This window comes from Micromys minutus (genome assembly GCF_963924665.1).
Source record: "Micromys minutus genome assembly, chromosome: 2".
Taxonomy (NCBI): domain Eukaryota; kingdom Metazoa; phylum Chordata; class Mammalia; order Rodentia; family Muridae; genus Micromys; species Micromys minutus.
Window position 1 is genome coordinate 40,675,451 of NC_137971.1, and position 16,037 is coordinate 40,691,487.

General features: G+C 41.8%; 2 protein-coding genes across 2 annotated transcripts; both read right to left on the bottom strand.

The window, feature by feature from the left end:
• Positions 1-1,517: 1,517 nt before the first annotated feature.
• Positions 1,518-2,760, bottom strand: LOC308417881 (developmentally-regulated GTP-binding protein 1-like). The gene is given in 2 exon segments (XM_080913186.1): positions 1,518-2,335; positions 2,338-2,760. Coding segments are annotated over 2 exon segments (1,101 nt in total). The 5' UTR covers positions 2,726-2,760; the 3' UTR covers positions 1,518-1,622.
• A 9,021-nt stretch (positions 2,761-11,781) lies between these two features.
• LOC308416632 (uncharacterized protein C9orf40 homolog) lies at positions 11,782-15,698 on the bottom strand. Its single transcript, XM_080911674.1, has 2 exons — positions 15,282-15,698; positions 11,782-12,191 (listed from the first exon to the last, which is right to left on the bottom strand). The coding sequence occupies exons 1-2, from the start codon at positions 15,624-15,626 to the stop codon at positions 12,036-12,038; spliced, it is 501 nt and encodes a 166-aa protein (XP_080767800.1). The 5' UTR covers positions 15,627-15,698; the 3' UTR covers positions 11,782-12,035.
• Between the last annotated feature and the right edge of the window lie 339 nt (positions 15,699-16,037).

Here is a 16,037-nt window from a genome sequence, read left to right on the forward strand (position 1 = left end):
GACAGCAGATGCTGGTGAGGATGTGGAGAAAGAGGAACACAACTCCACTGTTGGTGGGATTGTAAACTGATACAACCACTCTGGAAATCAGTCTGTCTGGTGGCACCTCAGAAAATTGGACATAGTACTACCTGAGGACCCAGCTGTACAACTCCTGGGCATATATCCAAAAGAAGCTCCAACATCTAACAAGGACAAATGCTCCACCAAGTTCATAGCAGCCTTACTTATAATACTCAGAATCTGGAAAGAGCCCAGATGTCCTTCAACAGAAGAATGGATACAGAAAGTGTGGTACATATACACAATGGAGTACTACTCAGCCTTTAAAAACAACGATTTCATAAAATTTATAGGCAAATGGATGGAACTAGAAGCTATCATCCTGAGTAAGGTAACCCAGTCACAAAAGAACACTCATGGTATGCACTCACTGATAAGCAGATACTAGCCCAAAATTTTGTTTGGAATACAATTCACAGAAATTATGAAACTCAAAGAGAAGGAATATCAGAATGTGGATGCCTCGGTCCTTCTTAGAAGGGAGAACAAAATACTCCTGAGAGGAATTACAGGGACAAATAGAGGAGAGGGTATTAGAAAAAAGACCATCCGAAGATTGCCTTGCCTGGGGAATTCAGCAGCCACAAAATTCAGCTGAAATTGCAAATGCCAAGAAGTCCTTACTGACAGGAACCTGATATGGATGCCTCTTCAGAGGCTTTGCCAGAGCCATATTGATACAGATGAGGATTCTTGGACTGAGCATGGAGACCCCAATGGAAGAGCTAGAGAAAGGACTGAAGAAGCTGAAAGGGTCTGCAACCCCATAGGAAGAACAACAATATCAACCAACCAAACCCTTCATAGTTTCCAGGGACTAAAACGCAAACCAATTAGTACGCATCGAGAAACCCATGACTCCTGTTGCATATGTAGCAGGGAATAGCATTGTTTGGCATCAGTGGGAGGAGAGGCCTTTGGTCCAGTGAAGGCTTATTTTCCCCCTGTGTTGGAATGCCAAGGTGCTGAGTTTGAAGTGGGTGGTTTGGTGTGAGAGCATCTTCATGGAGGCAAGGGGAGGGGGAGGGAGTGTGGAGAAAGGGGATAACATTTGAAAGGTAAATACAGAGAGTATCCAATAAAAATGATTTTTAAAAAAGAGAATGGTGTCCTGATCATTTAAAATTATATGCTGTAAGTCAAGTCTGGTCAAGTCTGCTAGAGTATGTTAAGTGTCCTTTCAAACTACACACTCTACCTGTTCTGATGACAGGGTTTTTTGTTTTTTTTTAAACGGGCCCACCAGATTTTTTATACAATTCAATAGAAGTGACACCAAAGTAGGGAAGTGATGTTGCTGAGGTGTTACAGGTACACAGCAGTAAGCCCAGCACTTGGGAGATGGAAGGTGATGAACAAGGAATTCTAGGCAAGCCTCAGCTTCAGAGAGCTCAAAGCCAGCCTGAAATACATGAGACCCTATCTCAAAAAAAAAAAAAAAAAGTGGTGTTTCAGTTTGGAAGTCTCCATATCCATCCCTGTATCCCAATTCAGAAGCTGCCAAAATCAGAAGGGGTTAAGGAAGGTAATGTGGTCAGCCAGCAGATGGGAACAGGATTTCACTTCTTCACAATCTGAATGACATCTTCATCTTCCAATGTGTGGTCTTTACCCACTTTCTGGGGATTATGTTTCACAGAGAGACCCCAGACCAAAGCGTATTTAAATTCTTTGATGAGATTTTTGTGAATCTTCATGCAGAAATCTTCTACTGTGGTCCTAGAATAAGGGAGTACTACTGGAGATGTGTAATCAGGTAACTGGCCTTTGGGTTTGGTGTAAATTCTCACTAGTTTCAGATAGTCCCAGATCTTCTCCAAAAGGTCATCAAAATTCCAGCGGTGATGAGCAGAAATGGGTACACAGTGAGGCACCTTATTTATTATATCCAACTCCTCAGTGGAGATCTGATCAATCTTATTTAATACATAGATACAGGGAATATAAACTCTGTTTCCTTCAACCACGTCAATGAGGTCATCAGCTGTGGCATCACTGCGCAAAGTCACATCAGCATTATGAATTTTATATTCCGCCAGAATGCTCTTCACAGTTTCAGCATCTAGCTCACTCTGAGGGCAAGTGGCTGTGAGATTAATGCCTCCCTTGTCTTTCTTCTTAAAGCCAATGTTGGGGGGTTTGCTGTTCAGGCGAATCCCAAAGCCTTCCAACTCATTTTCAATTATCTTCTTATGTCCCAAGGGTTTTAGGACATCCAGAACAATCAAGATCAAATTACACGTTCGGGCCACTGCAATGACTTGATGACCTTACCTTTCCCATCCTTGGCACCTTCAACAATACCTGGAAGACCCAGAAGCTGGATCTTAGCACCTTTATATCTGATGACACCAGGCACTGTGGTCAAAGTAGTGAATTCGTAGGCTGCTACTTCAGAATATACTCCTGCTAAGTTACTTAGCAGAGTTGACTTCCCTACAGATGGAAAACCCACAAACCCAATTCGAGCATCGCCTGTCTTGGCCACATCAAAACCTTCTCCTGGCCCACCACCGCCTCCACCTTTTGGAGTGATGAGTTCTCTTCGAAGCTTAGCAAGGCGAGCCTTAAGCAGTCCAAGATGATGTGCTGTAGCTTTGTTCTTCTGAGTCCGAGCCATCTCGGCTTCGATCTCCGCCATCTTCGCTAAGGTTCCGCTCATGGTGGCGGGTGCTCGAAGCCGCACTGGCCTTCACACTAGCTAGATTCCCCCTTCCGATGACAGGGTTTTTATGTCAGTCAAGTTTGGTCTCTCCTTAGTTCTTGCCTCAAAACTGCAAGAGATATGGAAAGGAGGAGAGGGAAGGGGAGGGGAGGGGAGGAGAGGGGAGGGGAGGGGAGGGGAGGGGAGGGGAGGGGAGGGGAGGGGAGGGGAGGGGAGGGGAGGGGAGGGGAGAGGAGAGGAGAGGAGAGGAGAGGAGAGGAGAGGAGAGGAGAGGAGAGGAGAGGAGAGGAGAGGAGAGGAGAGGAGAGGAGAGAAGAGAAGAGAAGAGAAGAGAAGAGAAGAGAAGAGAAGAGAAGAGAAGAGAAGAGAAGAGAAGAGAAGAGAAGAGAAGAGAAGAGAAGAGAAGAGACTTTAGTCTCAGTTGCTTTGTCTGGTATGAGGCCTATCTCAATCTAGCAAAACAGTTTCATTATTTTTAAGGGTTGTAATTACATTTCCTAGAAAAGCTATTAATGAGAGATAGAGGTTGCCACCAATTGCTACATGTGCATCTTTTCTGAAGTTTGTTTTTCCTCATTTACATAATGATCACTCTGAAGCCAAGCCCGGCCTGTTACTGGTGGCAGTCTGCAGCTCAGCATCCCACATCCTGGAAAAGTAGGTACACGCTATCACATTTAAGCTTGTGACAAGGTTCTGAGGCTGTATTAACAATTTACCTTCTGGAAAGGCTTCTCATGTGACAAGCACTAAGTAAGCCCTTTATTGATGTAACTCAGGAAAATGGTACCATACTTAAATGTGAGGGTCACAACTGAATAGAATTATTAGTTTTTCATGTTAATCTTTATTACTTATTTTTGTAAACCATATGCTCCCGTTCACTACTCACTTTTGCAGAAGCAGGTAGATCTGAGCTCTGTGAGTTCCAGTCTAGCCTGATCTATATGGTGAGTCCCAGGACAGCCAGAAATATATAGAGACCCTGTCTCTAAACAAAACAAACAAACAAAAACAGAAAGGAAGGAAGGAAAACAGACAGACAGACCCAGCCATAGAATTCTCCTGAGTGTAGAGGCATGGTAAGTTATTTCCAGGATGCATAATTCTTGGGCCCTATGACCACAGGGAGGATATGTTTTAAGTAAATTATTTGGTTTTATAGAAGAGTTTCCTCAGCATACTGCTTAATTTTGCCTCCTACAGGTTTTAGTTTAAATATGTGCATACTCTAGAAGTCTTGAGATGTGGGTGTGATCATGGCATGTGATAGACAAATCATTTGTGATGATTTTGTCTTAGTGTGTGGTTATGCTTTTGAGTGACACTCTTGTCGCATTTGACTGGTTTTAGCCTGGGTTTTCTTTTTCATATACAAGAATCACCATGGCCCCTTAGGTCGACTTAAACCTTTGATTAGCAGTTTCTATATGTCTCCAGTGGGCATATAAGTTGGATCTTGGTTTTTTTGTTTGCTTGTTTATTCCAGTCAGTGCATATATTTAAGGCCATTTGTTTTCAAGTTTACTTATTGGGGGGTTTGCTATTGCTGATGCTTTTGTTGGCAGTTTTGGCTGTTTGTTTTATTGGTGGTCCTTCTGAGAATATTAGAGTTCTGCTGCATTAAACATAGCTTACTCCTTCTTGACTCTCTTCCGACCATCTGTTTATCTCTGCAGTGTTTTGAATATGCTTGGCCCAGGGGAAGTGGCACTACTTAGGAGGTGTGGCCTTGTTGGAGGTATTATATCACTGTATTGCTGGGCTCTGAGGTCTCCCAATACTTAAGCTCAACCCAGTGTGAAAAGAGCGCCTCCTCCTGGTTGCCAGCAGATGACTGACTTTCTCCGGCAGGCTTCAGATTAAGATGCAGAATTCTCCTTCTCCAGCACCACATCTGCCTGGATGTTGCCATGCTTCCCACCGGGATGTTAATGGGCTAACCTTCTGAAACTCTAAGCTAGCCCCAGTTAAATGTTGCCTTTTATAAAGGATGCCTTGGTCATGGTGTCTTTTCACAGCAATGGAAACCCTAAGACAATCTCATAAAGTATCTTCTCATGGTTGAAACTGTGTGTAGTATTCTGCAATGGATGATGCAGATGGTCACCTTGACAGAAGCTAGGATTACCTGGGAGATCACCTGGGCTGGCCTGTCAAGGACTGTCTTTCCTGAGGTAATTGGAGTGTGAAGCCTTGTGCACTGCTGATAGCACCATTGCCTGAGGTTGTATCCTGGAGTATATGAATGAAGAAAGGTCACTGAGCAACAGTATGCATTTCCTGCTTCCTGTTCCAGATTTTAGACGTGATGCAACCAGCTGCTTCAAGTTTCTGCTGCCTCGACTTCCCTCCTGTGATGGAGTCTACCTTGGCATTGTGAGCCGTGATAATAAGTTCCCCTAAGCCACTTTCATTGTCAGATTTTATTACAGCATCAGGAAAAAGAAACTAAGACACATCCCTTTAAGAAGTTTCTGCCATGCTGGCTTAGTCGTCATTGTCTTAAATCTGCTTCTCTTAAAATACTTTAATTTTCCATCCATTTTAAGAGATAACTTTGCTGGATATAAAAATCTTAGTTGACTTTTTGTTGTTGTGGTGGTGGTGGTTGTGGGAAGTGGAAGTTTTAAGAAAATAATTCTCTATGTAGTCTTGGCTATTCTGGAACACACTCTGTAAAGTAGGCTGGCCTCGAACTCAGAGATTAACCTGCCTTTGCCTTTCCAGTGCTGGGATTAGAGGTGTTCACCACAACTGCCCAGCCTTTGCTGACAATTATTTTCAGGACTTGAAATGATAACATTTATCATTACATGCTTTCCTGGCTAGTGACAGAACTGATGTCATGCTGGCATTCTTGCTTCAATGTGTTCATTGATATTTTTATTATATTTTAGCATATCCTCTGCTGCATATGCACCTGGAGCCATGAGTCTCTCCACATAAACTCATTGGCTGGTGTTTTAGTCCCTGGGAGCTGTGGAAGGTTTGGGGGGTTGATAATGTTCTTCTTCCCATGGGGCTGCAGACCCTTTCAGCTCCTTCAGTACTTTCTGTAGCTGCCTCATTGGGGTCCCCATGTTCAATTCGATGGTGAGTTGCAAGCGTCCTCCTCTGTATCAGCATGACTCTGGCTGAGCCTCTCAGGAAGCTTCCTGATTATATCAGGTTCATGCCATATAAGTACTACTTGTCATCAGCAATAGTGTGTGGGTTTAGTAGCTGAATATGGGATGGATTCCCAGGTAAGGCAGTCTCTGAATAATCTTTCCTCCAATCCCTGCTCCTCTATTTGTCCCTTTATTTCCTCCCATGAGTGTTTTGTTCTCCCTTATAAGAAGGACTAAGGCATCCACCTTCTGACAATTCTCTTTAGCTTCATAATTTCTGTGAATTGTTTCTTGTGTATTCTGAGCCTTTTGGGCTAGTATCTGCTTATCAGAGAGTACATACCATGAGTGCTCTTTTGTGACTGGGTTACCTCACTCAGGATGATAGCTTCTAGTTCCATGCATATGCCTAGGAATTTCATGAAGTCATTGTTTCTAACAGCTGAGTAGTACTCCATTGCATAAATGTAGCACAATTCCTCTGTATCCATTCCTCTGTTGAAGGGCATCTGGGTTCTTTCCAGCTTCTGGCTATTATAAATAAGGCTGCTATGAACACTGTGGTGCATGTGTCCTTGTTAGATGTTGGGACTTCTTTTAGTTACATGCTCAAGAGTAGTACAGCTGGGTCCTCAGGTAGTACTATGTCCAATTTTCTGAGGCGCCACCAGACTGATTTCCAGAGTGGTTGTACCAGCTTACAACCCTACCAACAGTGGAGGTGTGTTCCTCTTTCTCCAGCAGCCCCATATTTTTCACTTGCAGGTTTTATTATTTTTCTTTGTTGTACTTTTAAAGTTCTTTTCTATGATATTCTTGTCTGTTTGGGTTTCTAAGTGTTTCTTGTATTTGGATGTCTATTTTATTTTCTAGCTTTAGCACATTCTCAACTATGATTTCATTCATCTGAGCTTTTCAACTTTACCTCAGCTCCTTCTACCCCATGGACTTAAAAATTATTTAAAGTTTATCTTTCATAGTTTCATATGCCTATATCCCAGACTTGTGGTCTGCCTTATCCTCCCCTCCTACTGAATTCCTCCTTCTCAGTAAGTGCTCTTCCTCCTTTCATGTCTGTTTTAATGCGTGCCCTAGCACTGTAAGTAGTTGCAGGAGCGTGGACGAGAGGCTGTGCACTTGAGCTGTGGTAGCTCAGCAGTGGCCGAGACATTACTCTTGTCTTGGAGTGCTGAAATGATGGATGGTTGCTACTCAACATAGCTTTCTGTGGGTTCTGGGAATCCAAATTCACGCTCTCATGCTTGTGTTGCAAATGTTATAACTACTGAGCTTCCTCCCCAAACCCCTCTTCACTTCTTTTTTAAATGAGCAGTGCACTGAAGGGAATGTACTTTATTCTGTGAGGTATGAGGCGAGTGAGGATATGTGTGTCACTTTCAATGCTGTGCTGTAAAACTTATCCCCGGTTTAGCAACAGGGAGTCCCTTTCAGTTGGCTCTTACAGTCATTCCATTTTTAAGTACCAGTGTGTATTATGTAAATGCCAGCATTAGGTTCCATTTCAGCATTTATCTCGTTTAGAGACAGTGTCAGCGGTGCCCTGAGTATCCTTCCTGAACAGCCCAAGCTGTGGCACCATCCCAGAAAATGAGGACATAGTCACTAACCCAAGAGCTGATCCAGACAACACTGAACAAGTTCACCTTTAAAGAATTCAGCAGTGGAACTGGGTGGCATGTGCCTTTATCCTAGCACTTGTGGGAGGGGGAAGGAGGGAGGGAGGGAGCAAGGAAGGGAGGAAGGAAGGAAGGAAGGAAGGAAGGAAGGAAGGAAGGAAGACCCAGCCGTGGGATTCTCTTTGAGTGCACAACCTTAAACAGTAACATTCTCTCTATTTATACAGATTGTTTGCTGTACCTTTTGACGTGACTTTGTGTTTGTGGGAGTTTTAAAATGCCCCCCCATGTCCAGCTTAGTGACATATCAGGAATTGTTAGGTGCTACTCAGATCTTGCAGATGTGACTAAATGTCAAACCAGTTGAAATATGTGACAAAGACATTCCCTACAACCCTTTTTTCTCCTAAATTCCCTCACTTTTTTTTACTTTTCTTTCTCCTATTCTTGTAATTAGCTCATCTCATTTGTTGATGTTTGCCCTGGCTTTCCTAGTTTGTACAAGGAAAAAGATATATATTTACTCTCTTCATTTCTATATATAGAAATATAATTTATGAAAATTCATAATTTATGAAAATTCATTTTGAAATGAATTATTTTAGTGTTTACATGACTCTGTACTTAAGACTCATGTACTCAACCAGGAAGCAGAACTGGTAACTCTTTCAATAAGGTTGCAGAACAGAAAACTCAACTGAAACTCACAGCTGGGCAGAAGAGGGAGCAGAGGAAGAATGCACACTGCTCTTGCAGAGGAACAAGTTGGGTTTCCAGCGCTCACTTCGCAATTGCCTGTAATTTCAGCTCTAGAGAACCTGATGACCTATGGGTTCCACAGGTATCTATACCCCATATGTATAACTTGTCCCCCAACAGACACATAAATTAAAAACAAGCAAATAATAAAAACAACAAATTCAAAAAACAAAACTCCCAAAACCTCAGTAGCTTTTTTATATAATATTGAGCTCACTAAAAAAGAAACTTAGAAAAAAACTATAGCCCCATTTCAAAAGCTTAAAACAACAAAAAAGACAAAAAAATAAATAAATAAAACAAACCAAGAAGCTGGAAAAAAAAAAAAAAAACCTTCAACAAAAGCTTTAAAACACTAAAACTGAGGTAGATACTACATGTTCAACTTGCTAATACACTGTGAAGTGTTCACTTTAGGACCACACAACTGTGGTACAAAAACAAATTGCAAAATAATTTCATATTTTATGTAAGTTGATGACTTCCTGTTGGACTATAGCCATAGTTACTCTTTGGTTCATGTGCTCACAGCCTGCAGTTTGGACATGCCTACAAAGCTCAGAACATATATTAATATTGTGAGCATAACTATACTACCAAAAGTAATCTGTAAATTCAGTTCACTCCTCCCCAAAATTTCAACTGACCCTTTTCATGGATCTAGGGGGAAAAAAATCCTAAAATTCCTATGGATACAGAGGTGAATAGCCACAGCAGTCCTAGAACTGTCTGAGGTACTGACTGCCTGGACTCAAATTACACTAGAGAGCCACAGTGTCAAAGCAGAGTATTGTCCCTAAGACAGACATATAGATCAATGGAGTAGAATAAGCCAAACAAACCTAACAGCTATGGGCACCTAGATTTTTGTCAACAGTGTCCACCAGGGCAGAAGAAATTAACAAATGGTGCTGGCAAAACTGTGAAGAATCTACAAAATTCTACAGAAGAATCAAGTTAGAGCTGTATCTCTCAATTTGAAAAAAACAAATTCAAGGTAGACCAATGACTTTAATTTAAAGCATGAAATCCTGACACAGTTAGAGAAAAAGCACAGGAATGACACTTGGGAATGTAGGTACAGACATGTTCTGATTCCAACATGCTGGAAAGCAGCCTCAAGAACTAACATGTAGAGTTGCGTGAAGTTAAAAAGCTTCTTCAAAGCAAAAGAAGCTTCAGTAGCATAAGACGACCCACACAAAAGACAATTTTGACAGACAAGAAGCTAATATACAAAGAACTGCGAAACTTTACACACACACATTAATGAACTGGACAATTTTAAAAAGAAGTATGACCAAAAGTATTTCTAAGAGTTTCAGGTCTTTGGCCATCAGAGAAACGCAAATTAAAACTACTTAGGGATTACATCTCATCCCAGTCAAAATGGCTACCAAAATAACAGATGCCAAGATAAAGGTGAAACACACCTTTAATCCCAGCACATGGGGAGTACAAATGTCTTTTGAGTTCAAGGTCAGCATGGTTTACATCATCTTAGTTCCAGGGCTACATAAAGACCATCTCAGAAAACAAACAAACAAACAAAACAAAACAAACAAACAAACAAAAAAACAACCAGATGCCAACAAATGCTGGAGAAAATGTGGGAAAAAGAGGAATATTCTATTTTTGGGACTGTAAACAGCTACAGCCACAGCCACTAATGTCTATAAGTTTTCAAAATAAACAACAAACCCTCTAAAGCAAAAATAGATCTACCATGAGCCAGCTATACCATTTCGGTGCATGTGTCCAGAAGATTCTATATCCTATTAGAGATATGTGGATATCCATGTTTACTCCTGCTCATCATAATAGGAACAAAGATAATCAGCCTCAATGTCTATCAGCAAATAAACAAAATATGGTACATAAACACCACCAAATTCTATCCCCTCAAAAAGAAAAATGAAGTTGCAGGAAAATGTATGGCGTGTAAAGAACTTAAGTAGTCACCCAAGTTCAGAAAAGCAAATACCAAACTTTCTTAAAAATCTGCTTCTAACTTATACATACATTTACTGCAGGTATAGACATGTGTCATGAACTGGACAGGGATCTGTGATGGTGTTGTCAACTTGAAAAGATCTAGTCTTTTGGGTGAAACCATTCCTTGGGCTAAAATGAATCCTGGACTATCCAAAATGGTGTGTGCTATCAAGTTGGCTCAGCAGTTATAGGTACTTGCTTCCAAACCTGATGACCTGAGTTTGGTCTCCAGAAACCATAGTGAAAAGAGGGCCAACTCTTTAGTTGCTCACTGACCACCACAGTGACACTAAGCTGTCTATACACACAAAGGTGTGATGCTAAAAGCTCTTGCTGCTATGGCTTCCACATGGTGGACTACAGCCTCAACAGTGAGCTGAGCAGACCTTTCCTGAGCTAAGTTGCTTTTGTCACAGTATTTCATCACAGCAGGAAAAGAAACTGAGACAAGGTCCCAAGAGACAGAAAAGGAATAAGGGAGGTGAAGAGGCTGAAAGAGGCATGCAAGTAGAGTCTTGTGGGCAGAAAAACAGCAAGAAAGCTTGGGCAGGCAGATACCAGGGTTGGGGACAACCAAAGTAGGCTAATTAAACAGAAAATGTTAAAAAGTCACAACTCTGAGGTAGATACTATTTATTATTTGTTTTTTCTCTCAATGACATCAACTATCTTTTTCTGAATTTTGGATTGAATTTAATGTCAAAAATACAGAAATGTAGACAAAATTATTCAGTAACAAAGCCAGCATTCTGAATCCAATAGAAAAATTAGTCACTGATACATAATAGCTCAAACATAAATGGTATACTTTATTAAAAATAAAATTGTAACACAATAACTTAGTAACGACAAATCCAATAATGTAACAAGATAAGGACAAAACTAATAAAGAAGCACTGCTGCAGCTCCCACTAGTCATCTCCTTTAAACAGGAAAAGCTGCTAGCCTGGGGGTTCTGGCCCCATCTGCACAATACAGGAATACAGAATTGGTGCAAACAAACAAACAAACCACCTATGTTTAAAGCTACCTTCAAATACTGAATGAGATTTCTCTAGGACCAGGGCTCAAGCAGAGATGGTTAAAGTGCTATCAGTGTTGAGAACTACAGGTCTAAAGTAATCAACAATATAAAAATGTCCTCAAAACAAAAATCAGTAAACTGACCAGATCATTTCTTTCATCTCAGAAAGAGAGGAAGGACAGGCATCTGCTTCCTCCTTCTCTTTATCCATTGTTTGGCTGTATTCATTGTCTGCTGTTTTAATAAACAGCAAAAAGTGAAAGTTAAAACAAGCTTACCCAAATGGAAGTTCTCACTGGTTTACACTTACACTCTTTTAAACCAGGGTAGCTTTCAGAAACAATCTCACATTTTAATTTTGCATAGTCTCCTACTTGTTCAACCAAGGGGAGCCAATAAAATGTACTAGAAAGTATTTATTAGCATGAGCTATATAAATGTATTTATTTAGTGCTTTCTGGTGCAGAGGAAGATCTGACAGAACAAGTGTGGAGACCTAAATGCTTCCTCTAAAGTTGTCAAAGCCTCCTTTCCCAAGATAAGCATCTTCAAAGTCAAGAGCATGAACAAAACTTTTTTCATTAGAAATGCATACAAAGTATTTTGTCTGCAACTGTATGTACCACATCCTTTTTGACTCTCCAATAGGAGATTCAGTAGTAGTTATTTATCCCAAAACTCTTCCTCATTTTTCAGGTTTGAAGAAAGTATGTCAAGTATGAAAATGAACTTTTCCTTCATGTCTTGAATTCAGCGAATCCCATTCCTTCGGATTCTTGTCAGGACTCCATGTCAATCTCAACTCCTTCATTCTTGTCCTCAAGGGTATCTGTCAGGCTGTGTGGACTCACATCTTCAAGAGCTGCCAGATCAATAGGTGGGAGAGGATTTCTCCAAAACTGGAATGTATTATACTGCCAAAACTCTTCATTGGGCTTTAGGAAAGGAAAGATAAAAATATCACTGTCTTAGAAAATGACACTTCCCCCCAACACATGCACACACCAATAAGTGCTTTGTTTCAGTGCAGCAGGCTGGCATGCCCAGACAGAGCACTCAGAAGGCTGAGTGGAGGAGCTGTAAAGTTTAAAGCCAGGCTGAGCTACTCTAAAAAGCAAATGGACAACTACACATTCCCCAGTTTCACTGATTTACTTAGGGGTGGCACATACCATGACAGAGATCAGAGAACAACTTTGAGAAGTATTCATTCTACTATGTGAGCTCTGGGGGACTGAACTCAAGTCTTCAGGCTTGGCAGCAAGGCCTTTCTTGCCAGCCAATAACTACTTTTTAAATTCCTTGTTTGGAAAATAAACTCAAAAATAATTTACATAGTCTTTTTCGCTTTCAACAAATAGTTTTGATTATGAATAAAGCACTTTTTATGCTCAATCAAATCTGTAGATTTGTATTTGCTAATAACCTAATTTTAAAAGAATTTCCGGCAATAGCATCTTTAAAAAAATATAATTAAAAAAAATAAATAAATGTGTCTGGGTGTTTTGCCTGTACTATGAGCATGCAGTGCCTGAGGAATCCAGAAGAGGGCATAATTCCCCGAGTCTGGAGTTTCTACTTAAACCATCATGTGGGTTCTGAAATTGCACCCTGGTCCCTATGGAAAAGCAGCCAGCGTTTCAATGAGAAATATGAGATTTAAAACATATATACACACTTATAACCTACTTTTTCACTGATGTTTATGATTGAGATTAACAGAGGTCAAAATTTTTCATGACCTCAGTAATGTTTAGGGACATAAACATGATAAAGTGAAAAACAATGAATTGACAACTGGTATGACTGATAAACAGGTCCATCAAGCATTAAGTAGTACCTTAAGTGATTACAAAATTACTTTAAGTAGTTATGTTAAAATTGGCATAACAGTCTCTAAATACTCCATGCAAAGAGAACTGTCCTGGAGCCCACACAGGCTGATGGGTGCCAATTCTCAGTCTGAGCACCCCATCCTGGATTCCTTCCTACAGTATGTTAAGTTTACAGTTGTCACCATAACAGTGTTCACTGGAAATGACAGTCATGTGTACTGCTGTAATGATAAAAAACAAAAGCAAGTGAAATTAACTTTAAGCTTACTTGTCCCACTATAGTCAAACACTGTTTCAACATTTCAAAACTTAATGGTATAATGTATTCTTTTCCGAATTAAGAGTGTATCTTACACTTCTAGTACTAATCCAAAGTGGCTACATGTCAATGCTCCAGGCCAAATGACAATGTGGAGACCAGTGTAACAGTCATGCCACAAGCAGTGGCCCTTCAGTCACCCTTTTATAGCATTAAAGCAGAAAGAATTAGCCTTTTGGGAATTTATTATTGGAATAAAGATGCAGTAAGTCAAAAGTCATAGGGCTGAGATGGCTCAGCACACACACACACACAGTAAAAATTTTAGAGAAATGTATTAAGTTTGAATAACTATGACAAAAATCACTGACCCTACCTCATTAGAAGCATAGATTAGGATCCCTGTGAGAATTAAAAATTATCATAGTAAATGCTCACTATTGCTGGGCATCATGTCCTTAATGATGTGTCATTAACTAATTCTCTAGTAAATAGTTAATAAATTTCTGCTATTTAATTGCACCGTGCAATATTAGCTGAGCAATAAAACTATACTGTTATTAAAATACATTTTATATAAAGTATATATTCACTCGTAGCTTTGTCTAGTTAAAATATATGTATATTTTTTTAACTTTGTCTAGTTAAATTATTCCCCTCTCCATATACACATGTGTATACACATACGTGAGTATCTGTAAGAAACAATAAATCCTTAAACTTGACAACCCAAAGCAGGCACTAGTATTGTGCCTGGAAAGAAGGCATCTGTGGCATCATTTCCTACACAAGACTATAGGTTAGGGCAGATTTAAGCCCTAATCTGAGCAAGCAGAAATCAGGCAGACACTGATACCAGTTTGGTTTTTGTAGCATTCTTTTGGATGATTAGCTCTTAAAACAAAACTGTCTTCGGAGGCAAGAAAGATGGAGAATTCATATCTCCTCATGGTTCTATAAAAGAGAAGGAACTCAAGAAGCAGACCTTGCACAACACTCCTGGGCCTCAGGTCTTCCTTCTACTAGCTCCTACTAATACAAGGTCTAGCGAACTGTGTCTAGCATCAACAAGCTGGTGTGGTATCCGCTTACTGAAAGCTCCCCATGGCTAGTCTCTCATCCAATACTTCTGGAAAACTACGATTCTAAGATACAAGTAACTTCACCTAAAAATAGAGACTGTAGTATTGAACGATAATCTGTCTGAACGCCTTTAATCTCAGCACTTGGAAGGCAAGAGGCATATGGATCTCAGAGTTAGAGGACAGCCTGGTCCAGGACAGCCAGGGCTACACACAGAATATGTAATTACTAAAAAAAGACACTGGGCAGATGCATTCCAAGGTGGTTGACTTTGGCGAGCTATGAGAATTAAGATTACTTCATCCCATGCTCCACCAATTTATGCAAGAAATGCTTTAAAGAAGGCTCGAGTCTCTAAGTCAGGCTAAAAGCTGTGCTATATATAACGTGGTTATAAACTCACTATAAGTTCTCTAGTCACATATCTAAAATAAAATTAACACTACAACCGACATGTGACAAGTTACTCTGTGTGTAATACAGCTCAGACCATACCTTAACCATATTTTGAGCTTCTACTCTTTTACACTTACAACACATAAAATTTGAGATATATTTCTAGTGTATTCTGGATCACATGGCTGACGGCTACCAAAAAAGAAAAAAAAAAAAAAAAAAAAAGTAGCGGAGAGCAAAGTGAGTCTTACAATCTATTCTCCTAGCACTGAACATTAAAGGTTAACGAGTCCTCTGGGGAATGCTACTGGAAAGCTTGCCACAAGTTCTACAATATTGCCCATCAAATCAAACGCTTCTCCCGTTGGTCACTGAGCTGACTGACGACCCTCTGGGATTGAGGGCCTGACTTGGGCTGCCTGGGACCGGGCTCCGGGCTAGTGAAGACCTACCTGGCTGTGCACCCCGTCGGCTCCCTGCGGGCTGCCCGCGCCCTCAACCCGGTCGCCGCCGCCCGCGGCCCGGCTGACTAGGGGTTCCCCCTGCTCGCCAGGAGGTGGCTCCCCGGGCTCCAGACCACATCTCTGTAGCTCCTGTCCGTCGTCCCCACCGCCGCGTCGCTTTCGGGGCGCAGACGCAGGCTCTGCCATGGTCCCCGCGTCTCCCTGGCGCTTGAGGGGCCGAGCCGCCCCAGACGGCGGGACCCAGAGCGGTGGCTCCTCGGGGAAGTCGCTGAGCAGGAGCCGCTTCCAAGGCACGCGGAACGTTAGCGGCTCAGCCGCACGCCGCTTGGCCATGGGCCAGGGATGCGGGTCGCGTGGGCTGCAGCCGAAGGGCGGAGGTCAGAGGGCAGCACGGAGCTGGGGCGTCCCGAGAGTGGATCGGACGTTGGGGAAGCCGCAGCACAGCGCCGGAGATTCGAACCTGCGCCGTGATGCGCGCGCACCTCCACCCGTCCAGCGCAGCCGCTGGTTGGTTGGAAGCTCGCGGTTCGCGTTCCCGAACGTCCTTGCGGCCGGAAGTATGAGCCCTGAGGAGGCGGGGCATAGGAATGTGGCGGCTAGGAGGCTACTACACCCTGGCGGCCTTCGTTTTACTTGCACACTTGTTCAGGTTTACGTGGGTGCATCCCTGTCCCTAAGCGAACAGGTGAGAACACGGGCGGGAGCAACCGAAAGGCCCCGCGGCGGGAAGTGAGCTGAAGCCTT

Coding starts and splice junctions, on each gene's coding strand:
- LOC308416632 (XM_080911674.1), bottom strand. CDS start 15,626: ATGGCCAAGCGGCGTGCGGCTGAGCCGCTAACGTTCCGCGTGCCTTGG. Junction 12,192..15,281: donor CCGACGGGGTGCACAGCCAG/GTAGGTCTTCAC, acceptor CCTTTCCTAAAG/CCCAATGAAGAGTTTTGGCA.